The 20,242-nt window shown below is 43.1% G+C and overlaps 1 protein-coding gene across 1 annotated transcript in view; it reads right to left on the reverse strand.

The window, feature by feature from the left end:
- The window catches only part of LOC135553159 (kinesin-like protein KIF6), an 89,013-nt gene extending 80,972 nt beyond the window's left edge, over window positions 1-8,041 (reverse strand). The window contains exons 1-2 of the mRNA XM_064985322.1: window positions 7,871-8,041; window positions 1,651-1,760 (exon numbers count right to left, since the gene is read on the reverse strand). Coding sequence (XP_064841394.1) covers window positions 1,651-1,760; window positions 7,871-7,969 — 209 coding nt within the window. The 5' untranslated portion in view covers window positions 7,970-8,041. The remainder of the gene's footprint in view (window positions 1-1,650; window positions 1,761-7,870) is intronic.
- Window positions 8,042-20,242: the final 12,201 nt, after the last annotated feature.

The following is a 20,242-nucleotide window of genomic DNA, read 5'->3' on the forward strand; positions in this document are numbered from 1 at the left end:
CACATGGAATAAACAAACATACAGTCAATAAATACAATAGAAAAGTCTATATACAGTGTGTGCAAATGAGGTAGGATAAGGGGGGGTGAGGCAATAAATAGGCCATAGTGGCAAAAATTTTACAGTATGGCAAAGTCAACACTGGGGTGATAGATGTGTAGAAGATGAGTGTGCAAGTAGCGTTCTGTGAACTTGTGTGGGGCTACCACTTCACAACTGAGCTGTTGTTGTTCCTAGATGTTTCCACTTCACAAAAACAGCACTTACAGTTTAGCAGAGCAGCTCTAGCAGGTCCGAAATTTGACCAACTGACTTGTTGGAAAGGTGGCATCCTATGACTGTGCCACATTGAAAGTCACTGTAAGGCCATTCTACTTGCCAATGTTTGTCTATGGAGATTGCATGGCTGTGTGCAAAATTGTATACACCTGTCAGCAACAGGTCTGGCTGAAATAGCCGAATCCACTAATTTGAAGGGGTGTCCGCATACTTTTCTTTATACAGTGTATTTCTAAGTTATATTATTCAAGAATAAACATATTACTTATATAAAAGTCACAAAATCATTGTAGCAATCTCATTTACCCCTTTAAATTACTTTCCAAACTGTGGGCATAGTTAGGCTAAGTCATCTTCAAAGCCAGCCACACCCCAAATAATGTCCCTGGGAAGATGGGAAAGATCTATCGGGAGCAGTCCGCCCCTAATGCTCTTCCATGAGGGATTTTATTCCAACAGGCGCAAGGGAACTTCCGCAATCTATTAAAAGGCTGTTGTGGTTAAGAGGCCTCTCAATAGCCACGGCTGACTACAGAAATGTGAATTGAGGGCTTGGAAGCGTGGCATGAAGGGCTCTGCCCTGTATTATAAGGACAGCAGGCTTCACCGCCACAGTGAATCAGACATCTTTGCCATTAGGTAGGCCTATGTGAAAAGAGAAGTATGTCTATGCTTTTGTTGCCTGTTACACACACTAAATTATTCCACTGCTCCGTCGTTCACTACATACTTTAGTCTGAGACTGTCATCATTGAAGTTGTTTGTGGTGACGAGGGGCGTTTTACAAAACAGAGTAATTTGCAATTGGTAAAGACGACCCAATCAGAGTATCAAAGCCAAACCATTGTTTTCTGGACCAATCTGACGGACTATATATATATATATATATATATATATATAGTATATATATTTTTGCATTCGGTGAAGGGTCGTGGGAGGTACTCAGATCCAGACTCATTACGAAGAAGAAACTAACATCCGTGTTCGTGGCGTAGCATTTGGCTAGACCAAGGAGTCTTGGTAGCCGGGCAAATGCTTTTGCACAGACACTCTGCCCTTATGTAGCTCTGTGGATATCCCGCTAACAACCAGAAGGAATTGATGAGCAACTATTTAGAGTGAGGCTTAAACGCAGGGGTAGGGTTAGAGCTAGTGGTTAAATCCTTCCCAGCATTACCATAGAGTGACAACCATATACCAGTGTCGGCTAAAATTCATTTTCATTCAACTTAAGAGCATGTCGCTGTGGTAGAAAACGTGTTGAAAGTCATAACCTAAGCCCCTACACCTGAGCCTTTAGGTTCTAAGCCTAATGACAATAGAAAAACCATGATCCATGATGCATGTGATGTGTGTTTGCCCGATGCTCACCTGAACTTGTAGGTCTCCTTCTTGTTGTTTATGAAGCCGTCAGCCAGGTCCTTGGGTACCAGGAACTCCAGTATGGAACCCGCCGGCTCCCCATTGTCCACACAGTATACCTGAAGGAAGAACAGTGTTAGCTTGTTATTCTTGCGTTGTCAGACATCATTACGTATTGTAGCGAGGCCTAAACAGTTGTTGCAAGGCTAGCTTGTTAACAATAGACATAGGGCTATTTCAGAGAATAGAAATGCATTGTGGTCACACAGTGCTTGGCCCCACATGCAGTGTAGACTCAAATGATGACAAAAACAAACAATGGAAAAGTTTAGGTTAAAGCGGTTGTACTAAACTCATGAGGCATTTATACATTACGTGGGTGGGTTGATTCAATGTACAATTGTGAGTCTATTGTGAGTTTATATAGTGAGTTTATATAGCTGAACCAACACAGGCCTCATTCTTAAGTTAAATTATATGTTCACTCAACTTTGAATTTTAGGTTGAGTGAACATACAATTCAATTTGAGAATTTCTTGGACCTTGTTTGTATATTTCCCAGTGTGCCTTGCCTTTCGAGTGAATTATTACCATCCATAACTGTATTGTTAGCAACAGAGACGTGGTTGTTGTATTCATTGGCTTTTCAGTCCTGTAGCCTTCACCAAGTGAGTCTCTACATTACCATTAGGCAATTATTTTAAGGCTTAGTTACACCCTAATGCAATGGTCTGAAACTCCTGGTTTACAGGCCACATCAAGCCTGCAAATCACATTTTGGTAGCATATGTAATTCATATTGGAATCCAGCCAGAGTGAAGATATCCAACAATCGGAAATATAATCACATTTATTGAGACTGCTGGGTCAGGAAAGATTTATTATTGAGACTGCCTAGGCCTAAATCATATACAGCGCCTTCAGAAAGTATTCACACTTCTTGTATTTTTCCACATTTTGTTGAGTTAGAGACAGAATTTGAAATGGATTAAATATAGATTTTTTTTTAATTGGCCTACACCTAATACCCCATAATGTCAAAGTGGAATTATGTTTTTCAATATGTTTACAAATTAATAAAAAATGAAAACCTGAAATGTCTTGAGTCAATAATTATTCAACCCCCTTATGGCAAGACTAAATAAGTACAGGAGTAAAAATGTGCTTAACAATTCACATAAGTTGCATTGACTCACTCTCTGTACAATAATAGCGTTTAATATTGTTTTTTTATGACTATGTCATCTCTGTTATAGTTACTCCACAACACTAACCTAATTGACAGTGTGAAAATAAGAAAGCGAGTATAGAATGAAAATATTCCAAAGCATGCATTCTGATTGCAACAAGGCACTAAAGTAATACTGTAAAAAATCTGGCAAAATAATTAACTTTTTGCTCACCAGAGACTTGTACCGAACCCACTACTGCGTTGTCTTGGCTGCGTGCTTTGGGTCATTGTCCTGTTGGAAGGTGAACCTTCGCCCCAGTCTGAGGCCTTGAGCAGGTTTTCTTCAAGGATCTCTCTGTACTTTGCTCCATTCATCTTTCCCTTGAGCTTGACTATTCTCCCAGTTCATGCTGCTGAAAAACATCCCGACAGCATGATGCTGCCACCACCACGTTTCACCGTAGGGATGGTGCCAGGTTTCCTCCAGATGTGACTCTTGGCATTCAGGCCAAAGAGTTCAATATTGGTTTCATCAGACCAGAGAGTCTTGTTTCTCATGGTCTGAGAGTCTTCAGGTAACTTTTGTCAAACTCCAAACCGGCTGTCATGTGCCTTTTACTGAGGAGTGTCTTACACCTGGCCAATCTACCATAAAGGCCTGATAGGTGGAGTGCCGCAGAGATGGGGGAACTTTCCAGAAGGACAACCATCAACACAGAGAAACTCTGGAGCTCCGTCAGAGTGACCATTGGGTTCTTGGTCACCTCCCTCACCAAGGCCTTTTTCCCCCGATTGTTCAGTTTAGCCGGGAGGCCAACTCTAAGAAGTCTTGGTGGTTCCAAACTTCTTCCATTTAAGAATGATGGAGGGCACTGTGTTCTTGGGGACCTTCAATGCTGCAAAATGTATTAGTAGCCTTCCCCAGATCTGTGCCTTGACACAATCCTGTCTCTGAGCTCTACAGACAATTCCTTTGACCTCATGGTATGGTTTTTGCTATGACATGCACTGTCAACTGTGGGACCTTTTACAGACAGTTGTGTGCCTTTCTAAATCATGTCCAATCAAATTAATTTACCACAGGTAGAAACATCTCAAGGATGATCAATGGAAACAGGATACACCGGAGCTCAATTTCGAGTCTCATAGCAATGGTCTGAATACTTATGTAAATAAGGTATATCGGTCTTCTATTTTTTTATAAATTTGGTAACATTTCTAAAAACCTGTTTTGTGTGTAGATTGTTTTATTTAATCAATTTTAGAATAAGGCTGTAATGCAACAAATATGGAAAAACTCAAGGGGTCTGAATACTTTCCGAAGACACTGTATGTCACCTTCTGTCATAAACATGTTTTCCCATCTCAAGAGGTTAAAAGGGGACAATTAAAGTGAAAGGGTTGACGACTTATTCTTTAAATCAGCCATAACTCCTCTTGTGACAGGATGAATGGAAGCTTGTTGTGTGGAACATGGAAAGATAATTGAATGCAAGCTTAACAAAATACCAAAATTGAACTTGTTATCCATTTCTAGCCTATCTATGGGTAACAGGGTTGGCGTGTAATGCTTGACGCGCTCAGTTTTCCACCACAAAAACACCAGAAAATAGCCAGAGTAGAACCAGCTCACCTGCTTTTATGATTTGACGACAGATGTTCAATGATTATTTTGAAAATAATTGTATAGATTACCAAATTAAAACCAGATGTCAGTTCTCATTACAGGCTTGCCCTTTTTCTCTGAGAGACAAATGTAAATGAATCACTAATCAACTAAATGGGCTAGCTAACTAGTCCATTACAATGATGGTGAAAATGTAGGGTTAATTGAGTTAAAATCTTCCTAGAAATTAGACACAAACATGGGACATGCCAGAGTTGGGATGTAAAGAGAAAACGAATAGGCCTAGCTAACTTATTGGAATGAAAACACACTTCTATTTGAAGTATTTTTATCAAAATATACACACACACACAACGTCTAAAGGACATAAAAGGCACTCTTGTGATTAGGGGAGAACACTGATGGGGAAGACCATTGAATACTCAAATCCAGGGCAAGGTTTGTTGTGTGGTTGAGGTTTGATGACCTACTCAACGAGCAGCACACAATACCGTAGTTGCAATAATAGGCTAAATGGTATTAGCTACAGGCCTAGGTCTACAGTCTCTAGACTTTTAGAGAGATTAGCCTAACCCTGAGCTGAATGCCTACCTTTTAGGCTACACCCATACCGTACTATACTATAGAACAGGATAGTGTGGTCATAGCTAAAAAGGGGGCAGAATTGTTGTATGAGACAAGGGCTGCATTCCAAAAACTTAACAAACACACCCTCTCCCCTCAAACTAAGTGGACACTTCTGATGACCTATCATGACATCTGATGAGTTTACACTTGCAGGGCTAAGGCCGAGTGAGGAAGGAAGGTATCCTTCCCTGGGGTTTTCACTTATTCCACAACTGCACTTATTCCACAACTGTACGAGAGCGCACAGGCTTCAGTGCGGGAGTCCAAAAAGCTACTGCAGATTGCCTAACCACTGACTGCTGGACATCAAGGGTAACTTCTTCTTACATGTCAGTTACATGTCACTTCATTGAAGATTTTTCGATGTCTAGCTGTCTTCTGGACTGCTTTGAGTTCAGCGACAGACACACCTCAGAGAACTTGGCAGAGGAACTACTGAGAATGGCCAGAGAATGGTAAGTAGGTTAAAAAGTGGTCTGTTGTGTTAGCGACAATGCAGCTAACATAACCAAAGCCATGAAAATGTTCAACTGGACCCATCATCCATGTCTTCCCCACACAATCAACTTGATTGTAAGAGATGGTCTGAAGGTGATGAAGCCCACTGTGGACAAAGTGAAAGCAGCTGTGGAATACTTCCACAGCACAGTAGGTGCTGAAAAACTAAAGTGTACACAACGCCAGATGGGGATGCCTGAGCTGAGGACTAAACAAGACTGCACTACGAGGTGGAATTCAACATTTTATATGTTGAAGCTGTTTCTTGAGTCAAAGGATGCCATCATATCTACCCTGGCCATTGTCAATGCACCTGTTGATGCTCTGACCCAAGAGGAATGGGAGGTGGTGGAGGAGGTGTACAGAGTCCTGGAACCCTTTGAGCAGGTCACTGTGGAGATCAGTGGAGAGTAGTAAGCAGTTATTACTACATCATTATTTAATCCAGTATTATATATGTATATGAGCAGTAGATGAGAATGTAGTATCAGTAGACAAAACATGAACTTGAACTAATAAGTTACTGTTCTCTCTTTTCAGCTATGTGACAGCCTCAAAAATGATACTCCTGTGTAAGGGTCTGCAGCGAATCACAGCCAGCCACCAGAGAGAAGCAGATGTAACCACAGGACATGTGACAGTGTTGACGGACACCCTACGTTCATCAATGGACAGAAAGTTTCACAGAATGGAATATAATCACATGCTATCAGAAACTGCTGCACTTCACCACAGGTTTAAGAAGTGAGCCTTCAGTGATACCAGAGCGATTGATGAGGCTCTTCAAAGAATAACCTCAGCAGCAGGGAAGGACAGCCCCAGCAGTCAGCTGGCTCAGGCACTAGGGCAACAGGAAGAAGAGGGAGCAGATGGAGCAGAAGCACCAGCAGTAGTGCCACAAATGTCTGCTGTTTGGATGCTGATTGACGAGAGAGCAACTGGGGATGCAGCACAAAGGAATCCCTCAGCAGATGCCATAATGGAGGTCTGATCCTATTTGGAGGAGCCCCTCCTCCAAAGATCTGCAAATCCTCTGAGCTGGTGGAAGAACAAGGCCTCTGTCTACTCACGGCTTACTAAAGTCATGAAAGGGAGACTGCAGTGTCCACATCCATTCCCTCTGAGAGGACAAATAATCACTGAGAGAATAAACTGCAACATCCCCTCGAAAGTGAGGCAGCTTGTAAAATCTCTCATAAAAGCAAAATATGGTCAGCATTGCTGTGTGCTGCTGGTTATAACATGGCAATAAAGAAGAGAGAAAAGAGGGGCCAGTTTAATGTTTTAAGTGGGATGCTGCAGTTTTGCACATTGTTATTTATTTTTCTTTGATATGGTGCAATATTCTATTATGCTGTTCAGATTGTAATCGCTTTGAATGGTTGGATTTATATGCATTTTGTTTAAAAACATTAAAAAGTTATACTTTAAATGCAAAGGTTTAATAGCATTATTTTTCATAACAAACCAATGCATTTTTAAATACATTGTGGTTAAGGTAGAGTATGATTTAATGTAATATTTTAATGAGAATTGTTTTAACACCAATCATAGTCAACCTATCGCAAACTGTTTGACTTGAAAAAATACAAAACCTATTTTTTTAAAGAGCCGTTTGGGAGCCAAAAGAGCCGAGTTTTGGTGAGCTGAGTTGAACGAACCGGTTCACTGAAAAGAGCCGGAATGCCCATCCCAACACCCAATCCCCTCAAATTAAGTGAACACTTCTGATGACATTTCATGTCTGGCGAGTATACACACTCCTGTTCCCACATGTACTTCCTGTATTGATTGGTGTTAATATTAAAAAATAAAAATAAACACGTGCAGGGCAAGGGGCGAGGAATGATTTTTAAATGGACCACCCTTGTGGCCGGAAATTCGTGACTTGTTCATCCCACGATGATTGTGTTTTCAGCCCCCGGTAGCTTGTGGTTTCTTTATTTGCGCTCCTCAGTCAATTATGAGTGCATGTCTACTTATATTAAATATATCATTATCAACATACCCCTACTGTATGATAGCTAGCAAATTAATGAGCTAACTAACTATAACGTTAGCCTGCCTTTATCCATGTTAGTCGAAGTTGAGCAGAAACAGGCAATTCTGACTGACTGGTAAACCTGTTTGCGAGCTAAGTAGCTGGCTTGGCTAAGTAACCATGTGAATACCGCAGAGGGATAAAGCAAACTGACCTATGCATAGTCAATTACTGTTAAACTCAACTCCACGATGTAACGCGTTACTTCACAAATGAGCCTATGCTGTGACCCAAATTAACCTTGCACAAAATAAAATGCACTTACCGAGGCCGGTTTCTTTGTGGGTTTTACGCGGGCAAAGATCTGGATGCTCTGTTTTACCATTTTCTCTTCAACTGGGATCTGGGAATCATATGTTTTCATGCAAACGCATTCACATTTGGATAACGTCTGAGTAAACAAACTTTTATGATGACTGCTCCAATGCTCCACATTTGTTGTAGCGGTAGTTGCCAGGTGAGGAGTCACGTGATGTCGAGTGGCAATACACAGGGAATGTGATTGGTCATCTGTATCTTCTTCAATCGGGTTTAACGGCGGATGGTATCAAACGTTAATGGTGCATTACCGCCTTCAGCTGGACGGGGTATTAAATGTGAAAATAAAAACCATTGTATTGGGGAAAACGACATCATACGAAATTAGACAAATCAACTAACAAAAAACATCCCACATCTTCAATACAGTCCATTCCAAAATAGATCCCTATACAGCCTCAGGCTCCTGTGATGGCAGAACATTCGACTGAAATCACGAAGACGCCAAAAAATGTCCAGCTGTGTTCACAATAATTACAATTTTCTTATACTTCTCCGCTTGTACTGTACAGTTTATGACAATTGCAATAAATAATACAAAGTCCACCTTTTTAACATGTAGCGTTTCACTTTCCCCTGGTTGATGAGAAACCTTCACTAGTCGTGGTGGCTCTTCTACCGTTAATTCCCCGCCACTCCTTACATCCAATCTTCTCACACCTCCAGATAGGAGACATGCTGGACACCCCACCCCTTGCCAACTCTGTCTCTTTCACCCTAACATGGCACTCCAGGAATTCAGGCACATCTTCACCTCCACAATTGCAGCATTTCACTTAATCTGCCATAAAATACTCTTCCCTTCTGCACACACTTGACACATGACCAAATATTTTACATTTATGACACTGAAGGGGCTTGTGCACAAAAGCTCTTACAGGATATCTCATCAAACCTAACTTTTATACAGTGCCTTGCGAAAGTATTTGGCCCCCTTGAACTTTGCGACCTTTTGCCACATTTCAAGCTTCAAACATAAAGATATAAAACTGTATTTTTTTGTGAAGAATCAACAACAAGTGGGACACAATCATGAAGTGGATGACATTTATTGGATATTTCAAACTTTTTTAACAAATCAAAAACTGAAAAATTGGGCGTGCAAAATTATTCAATAAACTTATTGTATGACCTCTTACACACTATATTAGGCCCAGCCTTTGGAACTCTACTGTTGAATGGGATGCTGGACCCTGTTGACTCCAATGCTCTCCATAGTTGTGTTAAGTTGGCTGGATGTCCTTTGGGTGGTGGACCATTCTTGATACACACAGGAAAATGTTGAGTGTAAAAAAAACAGCAGCGTTGCAGATCTTGACACAAACTGGTGCATCTGGCACGTACTATCGTACCCCGTTCAAAGGTACTTAAATATTTTGTCTTTCCCATTCACCCTCTGAATGGTACACATGCACAATCCATGTCTCAATTGTCTCAAGGCTTAAAAAAGTGACATTCATAAGGAATCAAAGCTTGCACCTGGATTCACCTGGTCAGTATACTGTATGTCATGGAAAAAGCAGTTCCTAATGTTTTGTAAACATATTCCTGCTGTGTGAATATCTGAGTGTTTGCATGTTATACTATAGCATCCATTGTAAGAACAGCATGCCACATGTTGCTTGTAATCTCTTTACTATAGTTGATGTATTAGTGTAACGGCATTCGTCTGGTGAAGGAGAAGCGGACCAAAATGCGGCATGGTGGTTATTCATGTTCTTTAATAAAAAGGAACTAGACATGAAATAACTAACAAAATACTGAATGAACAAAAACCTAAACAGTCCTATCTGGTGTAGACACAGAGACAGGAACAATCACCCACAAACACACAGTGAAACCCAGGCTACCTAAATATGGTTCCCAATGAGAGACAATGACTAACACCTGCCTCTGATTGAGAACCATATCAGGCCAGCCATAGAAATAGACAAACAAGACATCCAACATAGAATGCCCAGTCAGATCACACCCTGACCAACTGAAACATAGAAACATACAAAGCAAACTATGGTCAGGGTGTGACAGTACCCCCCCCCCCCCCCCAGGTGCGGACTCCGGCCGCAAAACCTGAACCTATCGGGGAGGGTCTGGGTGGGCATCTGTCCACGGTGGCGGCTCTGGTGCTGGACGTGGCCCCCACTTCACCGTAGTCTTAGTCCCCCACCTTGTCCTCTTCCGTGACCTCCTAGCCACGGCGACCCTACTTAATGACACTGGACTGAGGGGCAGCTCGGGACAGAGGGGCAGCTCGGGACAGAGGGGCAGCTCGGGACAGAGGGGCAGCTCGGGACAGAGGGGCAGCTCGGGACAGAGGGGCAGCTCGGGACAAAGGGGCAGCTCGGGACAGAGGGGCAGCTCGGGACAGAGGGGCTCTTCAGACTCAGGCAGCACAGGAGAGGAGGAAGGCTCTGGCAGATCCTGGCTGGCTGGCGGATCTGGAAGAGTCTGGCTGACTGGCGGTTCTGGCAGATCCTGGCTGACTAGCGGATCTGGAATTTGGCTCAAATTGTCAATATTTTGTGTGGCCACCATCATTTTCCAGCACTGCCTTAACCCTCTTGGGCATGGAGTTCACCAGAGCTTCACAGGTTGCCACTGGAGTCCTCTTCCACTCCTCCATGACGACATCACGGAGCTAGTGGATGTTAGAGACCTTGCACTCCTCCACCTTTCGTTTGAGGATGCCCCACAGATGCTCCATAGGGTTTAGTTCTGGAGACATGCTTGGCCAGTCCATCATCTTTACCCTCAGCTTCTTTAGCAAGGCAGTGGTTGTCTTGGAGGTGTGTTTGAGGTCATTATCATGTTGGAATACTGCCCTGCGGCCCAGTCTCCGAAGGGAGGGGATCATGCTCTGCTTCAGTATGTCACAGTACATGTTGGCATTCATGGTTCCCTCAATGAACTGCAGCTCCCCAGTGCCGGCAGCACTCATGCAGCGCCAGACCATGACACTCCCACCACCATGCTTGACTGTAGGCAAGACACACTTGTCTTTGTACTCCTCACCTGGTTGCCGCCACACACGCTTGACACCATCTGAACCTAATAAGTTTATCTTGGTCTCATCAGACCACAGGACATGGTTCCAGTAATCCATGTCCTTTGTCTGCTTGTCTTCAGCAAACTGTTTGCGGGCTTTCTTGTGCATCATCTTTAGAAGAGGCTTCCTTCTGGAACGACAGACATGCAGACCAATTTGATGCAGTGTATGGCGTATGGTCTGAGCACTGACAGGCTGACCCCCCACCCCTTCAACCTCTGCAGCAATGCTGGCAGCACTCATACGTCTATTTCCCAAAGACAACCTCTGGATATGATGCTGAACACGTGCACTCAGCTTCTTTGGTCGACCATGGCGAGGCTTGTTCTGAGTGGAACCTGTCCAGTTAAACCGCTGTATGATCTTGGCCACCGTGCTGCAGCTCAGTTTCAGGGTCTTGGCAATCTTCTTATAGCCCAGGCCATCTTTATGTAGTGCAACAATTATTTTTTTCAGATCCTCAGAGAGTTCTTTGCCATGAGGTGCCATGTTGAACTACCAGTGACCAGTCAGTATGAGGGCGTGTGAGAGCAATGAAACCAAATTTAACACACCTGCTCCCCATTCACACCTGAGACCTTGTAGACTAACGAGTCACATGACACCGGGAAGGGAAAATTGCTAATTGGGCCCAATTTAGACATTTTCACTTCGGGGTGTACTCACTTTTGTGGCCAGCGGTTTAGACATTAACCTCTAGCGTCGAACATTCCCGTATCCGGGAGCGTAATCATAGCCTCAAGCTCATTAGCATAACGCAACGTTAACTATTCATGAAAATCGCAAATGAAATGAAATAAAGATATTCACTCACAAGCTTAGCCTTTTGTTAACAACACTGTCATCTCAGATTTTCAAAATATGCTTTTCAACCATAGCTACACAAGCATTTGTGTAAGAGGTATTGATAGCTAGCATAGCATTAGCCTAGCATTCAGCAGGCAACATTTTCACAAAAACAAGAAAAGCATTCAAATAAAATCATTTACCTTTGAAGAACTTCGGATATTTTTAATGAGGAGACTCTCAGTTAGATAGCAAATGTTCAGTTTTTCCAAAAAGATTATTTGTGTAGGAGAAATCGCTCCGTTTTGTTCATCACGTTTGGCTAAGAAAAAAAAGACGACAATTCAGTCATTACAACGCCAAACTTTTTTCCAAATTAACTCCATAATATCGACAGAAACATGGCAAATGTTGTTTAGAATCAATCCTCAAGGTGTTTTTCACATATCTATTTGATGATAAATCATTCGTGGCAGTTGTGTTTCTCCTCTGAAGAAAATGGAAACATGCACGCAGCTGGAGATTACGCAATAATTTCGACGGAGGACACCAAGCGGGCACCTGGTAAATGTAGTCTCTTATGGTCAATCTTCCAATGATATGCCTACAAATACGTCACAATGCTTCAGACACCTTGGGGAAACGACAGAAAGTGTAGGCTCATTCCTGGCGCATTCACAGCCATATAAGGAGACATTGGAACACAGCGCCTTCAGAATCTGGGCCATTTCCTGTTTGAAATTTAATCTTGGTTTTGCCTGTAGCATAAGTTCTGTGGCACTCACAGATAATATCTTTGCAGTTTTGGAAACGAAATAATGAATGAACGAAAACCTAAACAGTCCTATCTGGTGTAGAGACAGGAACAATCACCCACAAACACACAGTGAAACCCAGGCTACCTAAATATGGTTCCCAATCAGAGACAATGACTAACACCTGCCTCTGATTGAGAACCATATCAGGCCAGACATAGAAATAGACAAACAAGACATCCAACATAGAATGCCCACTCAGATCACACCCTGACCAACTAAAACATAGAAACATGCAAAGCAAACTATGGTCAGGGTGTGACAATTCGTATGTATTAAAATCTTATAATGGATCCTAATCCATTGTTTGCCTTTCCTTAGAACCACACACCTACAGTACCAGTCAAAAGTTTGGACACACCTACTCATTCCAGGGTTTTTCTATATTTTTACTATTTTCTACATTGTTGAATAATAGTGAAGACATCAACACTACGAAATACCAGATATGGAATCATGTTGTAACCAAAAAAAGTGTTAAACAAATTCAAATATATTTTATATTTGACATTCTTCAAAGTAGCTACCCTTTGCCTTGATGACAACTTTGCACATTCTTGGCATTCAGGATACAGTATATAATAGCGGCTGTTTATGGAAAGTGTGTCTGTGTGTGTGTGTGGCGTCAATATGCATGTATGTGTGTGTGAGCGTGTGTGAGCATGTGTGTGATGGAGTGTCAGTGTTGTATGTGAGAGTGTGTGGGCAGCATCTACAGAATGTGCATAGAGCCAGTGCAAGAAATTCAATGCAAAACAATTATGATAAAGAAATTAATAATAAAGGGGGTCAATGTAAATTATCCGGGAAGTCATTTGATTAACTGTTCAGCAGACTTACAGCAGAAGCTGTTCCTGAACAGCAGAAGCAGGTGATGCAGCCAGTAAAGATGCACTCAATGGTGCAGCTGTGTAACTTTTTGAGTATCTGAGGTCCCATGCCAAATATTTTCAGCCTCCTGAGCTGGAAAAAGCATTGTTGTGCCCTCTTCACGCCTGTGTTGATGTGATTGGACCATGAAATGGTCCTTAGTGATGTGGAACTTCCTGCTCTACTACAGCCCCGTCGATGTGAATGGGGGGGGGGGGGTGTTCGGCCCTCTGTTTACTGTAGTCCACGATAAGCTTCTTTGTCTTGCGCAGGTTGAGGGAAAGGTTGTTGTCCTGGCACCACAGGTCTCTGAACCTCGTCCCTATAGGCTGTCTCGTCATCATTGGTGATCAGGCCTACCACCATTGTGTTGCCAGCAAACATAATGATGGTGTTGGAGTTGTGTGTGGCCACACAGTCATGGGTGAGGGGACTGAGCACACACTGCTGAGAGGCCCCCGTGTTGAGGGTCATCTTAGCGGATGTGTTGTTGCCTACCCTCACCACCTGGGGGCGGCCTGTCAGGAAGTCCAGGATCCAGTTGCATAGGGAGGTGTTCAATCCCAATGTCCTTAGCTTAGTGATGAGCTTGGAGGGCACTATGGTGTTGAACGCTGAGCTGTAAGTCAATGAACAGCATTCTCATGTAGGTGTTCCTTTGGTCCAGGTGGGAGAGGGCAGTGTGGAGCGCAACAGAGATTGTGTCATTTGTGGATCTGTTGGAGCGGTATGCGAAATTTGAGTGGGCCAAGTGTTTCTGGGATGATAGTTTTGATGTGAGCCATAACCATTTCATGGCTAAAGATGTGAGTGCAATGGGGCAGGAGTCATCTAGATAGGTTAACTTGGCATATTTTTTGACGGTATACCTCGGCCAAACCCTCCCGGACGACACTGGGCCAATTGTGCGCCACCCTATGGGACTCCCAATCACTGCCGGTTGTGATACAGCGCAGGATCGAACCAGGGTCTGTATTAACAACTCTAGCACTAAGATGCAGAGTCTTAGACCGCTACGCCACTCGGGAGCCCTAAAACACACATGGACTAGGGTGGTTTGCTTGAAACATGTAGGTATTACAGACTGGGTCAAAGACAAGTTGAAAATGTCAGCGCATGCTCTTTGTATGTGTCCTGGTAATCCGTCTGGCCCTGCGGCCTTGTGAATGTTAACTTGTTTAAAGGTCTTACTCACATCGACTATGGAGAGTGTGATCATACAGTCACTTGGAACAGCTGTTGATCTCACGCATGGTTAAGTGTTGCTTGCCTCGAATTGAGTATAGAAGGCATTTAGCTCATCTGGATGACTTGTGTCACTGGGCAGCTCTCAGCTGGATTTCCCTTTATAATCCATGATAGTTTGCAAGCCCTGCCACATCCGATGAGCATCAGAGCAACTCTAGCCTTTAGCTCAGTGCGAATGTTGCTTGTAATCCATGGCCTCTGGTCGGGATATTTACATATGGTCACTGTGGGGACAACATTGTCGATGCACTTATTAATGAAGCTGGTGACTGATGTGGTAAACTCCTCAAAGCCATCGGATGAATCCTGGAATATATTCCAGTCTGAGCCAGCGAAACACTCCTGTAGCTTAACATCCACTTCATCGGACCACTTCCGTTTTGAGTGCGTAATTTGAACTTCCTGTTTGAGTTTTGATTGTAAGCAGGATTCAGGAGGATAGAGGTTTGGTTGGATTTGCCAAATGGAGGATGGGTGAGAGCTTTGTATGCATCTCTGTATGTGGAGTAAAGGTGAACTATAGTTTTTATCCCTCTAGTGCAGGAGTGGGCAAACTTGAGGGCAACATCGGAATTTTTAAATTCAACGGAGGGTCCGTATTTTTGGGGTGACCAATGGTTTGTTAAAATCCATTTGCAGGGGCCTCCCGAGTGGTTCAGCAGTCTAAGGCACTGCATCGCAGTGCTTGAGGCGTCACTACAGACCCGGGTTAGATCCCAGGCTGTGTCACAGCTGGCAGTGACTGGGAGACTCATGAGGTGGCGCACAATTGGCCCAGCATCGGGTTAGGAGAGGGTTTGACAGGCCAAGATTTCCTTGTCCCATCGAGCTCTAGCAACTCCTGTGGCGGGTTAGGCTCATGAACGCTGACACAGGTGTACAGTGTTTCTTCCGACACATTGGTGCGGCTGGCTTTCGGGTTAAGAGGGCATTATGTCAAGAAGCAGTGCTGCTTGGCTGGGTCGTGTTTTGGAGGACGCACGGCTCTCGACCTTCGCCTCTCTCGAGTCCGTACGGAGTTGCAGCGATGGGACAAGACTATAACTACCAATTGGATACCATGATATTGGGGAGAAAAAGGGATTTTTTGTAAATGTCTCGCGGGGCGGATTGAAGTGCGCGGCAGGCGGTACTTTCCCCCCCTCTTGCTCTAGTGGCACAGGTAACATCCTGGTAGAAATGAGGTAAAACGGATTTGTTATCATGCATTAAAATCACTGACCACTAGGAGTGCAGCCTATGGATTAGCATTTCCTTGTTTGCTTATGGCCCTAGACAGCTCATTGAGTGCGGTCTTAGTGCCAGCATTGGTTTGTGGTGGTAAATAGACAGCTACGAAAAATAAATAGTATGGTCTGGTATAGTATGGTAAATAGTATGGTCTGCATCTTATCATGAGGTATTATAACACAGGCGTGCAGAACCTTGAGACTTCCTTATGAATATTAAAGATTGCGCACCAGCTGTTGTTAATAAAGGCACACACACCACCACCCCTGATCTTACCAGAGTCTGCTGTTCTGTCCTGCCAATGTATAGAAAAACGAACTAGATTGATATTATTCATGTCCTTGTTCAGCCATGACTCCAAGAAGCATAGTACGTATATTACAGTTCTTAATGTCCCGTTGATAGGATAGTCTTGAACGGAGCTCATCCAGTTTATTCTCTAGCGATTGCACATTCGCCAATAGAACAGAAGGAAGAGGCGAGCTATTAATTTGCCACCGTAGTCTCACCAGGGTTCCCACGCAGTCTTCAGCTTCTACGAATGTCTGGGATTAGGACCTGGTCCAGGATAATCAATATGTCTTTCGCTTCCTACACATTAAAGTAGAAATCCTACAAATCGAAGTTAGTGATAGCTGTTCAGATGTCCAGAAGCTCTTTTCAGTCATAGGAAATGATGGCGGAAACATTATGTTAAGATCTATTGTTCAGGAGCCCGAAAAACCGCCAACATTCCCTCCGGCACCATTCACTTAAGATGATCTTAGTGCTAAAGTTGATCTTTATGTTTTTGTGAAACTCACCCAAGACCGGTTAACTTCATTCCAGCTTCGCAAGGCTTGTTTTGAAGCCCTAACATTTTTTATATCCTTTTCTGGCCTCAATGTTGTCTTTAGCTAAGCATTGACATAGCTGTGGTTTCAACCAAAGGAGGCAGGCAGGCAACATCAACCGTCAATGAAACGATCAGTAGATTTCAAACTAGGATGAAACATTCATCCAGAACAATGAATGGTAAACAGTCTGTCAGCCTTTTCTTTGTTGGAGCACCATAAGGGTGCAACCCAAATGGCACCCTATCCCCTTTGTAGTGTACTACTTTTGACCAAAGCTCTATGGGTCTTGGTCAAATGTAGTGCACTATATAGGGAATAGGGTGCTTTTTGGGATGCAGGTAAAGTTTGCATGCCTAGTTGTACTGCAGACTGCATTCTTCCCCTTGGCAAGTGCGCTACTCGTTATTACTGACACTTTAGGCAACACTTTCCCCAGTACAAACATGACCCAGTGTCAATTTTCATATGATTGGTACTTTTGTTCATAAATAAGTCATGTGACATGGAGACTGGCACTCTGCTCTGGCTCTGATTAAAAGAACCCACTGAGCAGACGCATGTAATTATCAAGGTGCTTTTAATACGCACAAACAAATACATATGCGCACAAACATACTGCGGGCCTTGCCATCGGCGATCCTCATCATGATACTTATGAGCTTTCTTCTGATTTCAAAGAATAAGGTTATATTGTTACAACCAACTCTGAACCTTTTCACACTGTCGTGTTGACACGAAACCAAACTGTGCTGGCTTGCATATTTTAATTTCACTTTGTCCTTCCTTGTTCTAATGCTTGATTCCAGCAACTATGGTGTATTGACCAGGGCAGCTCAATACAGCTTGATTTGACTTACAGTATATGTCCCATGTTGCTTTGAACAGTATATTTGTTCATGGTGCCAGTCAGGATTATTACTTTATCATTATCATCCATGATGTTTCTTAATGTGAATTGACTCCTATGCTACTCTCCATGTTTCTCTATATTTTGCTCATGCGGCTCACTGCCCCCCTTTTGTAGGCCCGCGGACCAATTTTTTTTTTTTTTTGGGGGGGGTCTCAACTTACTGTTGAGAGTTAGAATAATAGAATACACAAGGTGCAATTTCGCAATATGGCTATGCATCAGCAGTCACTTAATTAGTCCATGTCAGTTTAACATTTTTTGATTGGTAAGTTATTCTAGCGACCAGCTATCTAGACTTGTAGCAAGCATGGCAAATTACCGACTGGGGTGAGGCCCATTGATCATCAGTTAAAATATTAAAAACTGCAAACATTTTCCTCCACCCCGTGGAAAAATGAGTAGAATTGCATTATAAAATTGCAGAGTTCTCTCCGTCCCATGACAAAATGTATAGAAATGCAGGAAATGAACTGCAAAACAGAACAAGTTTCTCATCACTTTTACGAGGGGGGACGCTAAAAATGTTTTACTTGCAAGGTGAGTACGGATGTGGGTACTCATGAGGAGTTGGCCACAGGGATGTAGAGATGTACAGTATGCACTGACAGGCTGAGCATCTGTCTTCATGGTTGACCATTAGAGGCTGTCTTCTTGAGGCATACGTCACATACAAACATGCACGAGTGCACACACAGCCACATCCAGTTTGGTCACCCTCTCTCTGCAACTACACTGAACTAAAGTGTAAAAGCAACATGTCAATTGTTGGCCCCATGTTTCATGAGCTGAAACAAAAAAATCCCAGATTTTCCATATGCACAAAAAGCTTATTTCTCCAAATGTTTTTGCACAAATTTGTTTATATCCCTGTTAGTGAGCATTTCTCTTTGCCAAGATAATTCATACACCTGACAGGTGTGGTATATCAAGAAGCACGATCATTACACAGGTACTGGGGACAATAAAAGGACATTCAAATGTGCAGTTTTGTCACGCAACACAATGCCGAGGTGTATTTCTGTCTGTAAGAAAGCCCCTTTGTGGGAAAACTCATTCTGATTGGCTGGGCCTGTCCCCAGTGGGTGGGCCTGGCTGCCAAGTGGGTGGGCCTATGTCCTCCCAGGCCCACCCATGGCTGACCCCTACCCAGTCATGTGAAGTACATAGATTAGGACCTAATGAATTTATTTAAATTGACTGAATTCCTTATGTAAACTTTAACTCATAAAATCCTTGAAATAGTTGCGTTTTTATTTCTGTTCATTATACATAGGGCAGAACAATATGTACAATCAACATATCCTTGAATTGTATAGTTCCTGCAAAATAAGACCAGTACATTCAGTAAGAGAAAGACTGTAGTTCAGTCTATTTGTGTCTGGGCAGTTTCCCAGACACAAATTAAGCCTAGCATGTTCTTTAGTCCTGGACTAGACTTATCTGTACCCAGGAAACAGGAAACAGGCCCCATAGACTTTTGTGGTTACTTAAGTTGTAAGGGCAGATTTGTCATTGTGGGGTGGTTACATGAAAAGGACTGGCTCAAATGAGAAGCTTATGTTGTGTTTTTAACAAGGTTGTCTCATCAGCACATTCCCCACTACCCTAACCCGGTATGGCTTGAGTTGTACTGTTGGGAGACTCTGCTTGAGTGTCATTTGTGTCGTATGAGCATCTGCATGCAAGAACAGTGTGGTTTACGGGTTCAGTGTGTTAAAGAGAACAAAATAATATTTCACTTTATCTTGGTGAGTGAGTCTAGAAAGTCCCATTTTGGTTTAGAACTGAGTGTGGCTACAGATTAATATTTAGCAATTTGTTTAAAAAAAAATCATAGCTCTGCCACCAGCTCTGAATTTTCAGTTTAAACCCAGCCAAATTCAATTGCACACAAGTGTACATTTAAAAACTATAAAGTTACCTTCTTAATACAAATATTGGCTCATGTTTTGTGAAGCAAATGCATAAAAAGCTAAAATAGAAATTCTGTAAATAATGATGATTGTGATGGTGATAACAAGTATGATGATGATAACACTGATGACGAAGATGATTACTTCTATGATTATAAATTATCATAATTAGTATACTTTAACATCACATGGCTCCACTACTGTAACAATGTGCGCTGAGTGTCGGGAAGCAAGTTCAGGGAGTGAGTGTTATTAAATAAAACAATACAAAATAAGAAACATCAACGCACAGACAATGACGCCTCGGGAAGGAACCAAAGGGAATGACATGTATAGGGCAGGTAATCAAGGAAGTGATGAGTCCAGGTGAGTGTCAATGCGCTGATGCGTGTAACGATGGTGACAGGCGTCATAATGAGCAGCCTGAAGACCTAGAGGCCGGCGAAGGAGCACACGTGACTGTACCCCCTCCCGGACAAGCGGTTTCAGCCGCAGGATGCCGACCAAGATGATGATCCTGGGGATCAGGAGCGGACCGGTCATCTCTGCTAAGGCGCGGGAACCTGTCAATCCAGCTGAGGCGTGGGAGCATGGCGACCTAGAGCGCCGGAGAGAGAGCATACGTGACAGTACCCCCTCCCCGGCACGTACGGCTCCAGGTGCAG

The sequence above is a fragment of the Oncorhynchus masou genome, chromosome 2 (genome assembly GCF_036934945.1).
Source record: "Oncorhynchus masou masou isolate Uvic2021 chromosome 2, UVic_Omas_1.1, whole genome shotgun sequence".
In the NCBI taxonomy this organism is placed as follows: domain Eukaryota; kingdom Metazoa; phylum Chordata; class Actinopteri; order Salmoniformes; family Salmonidae; genus Oncorhynchus; species Oncorhynchus masou.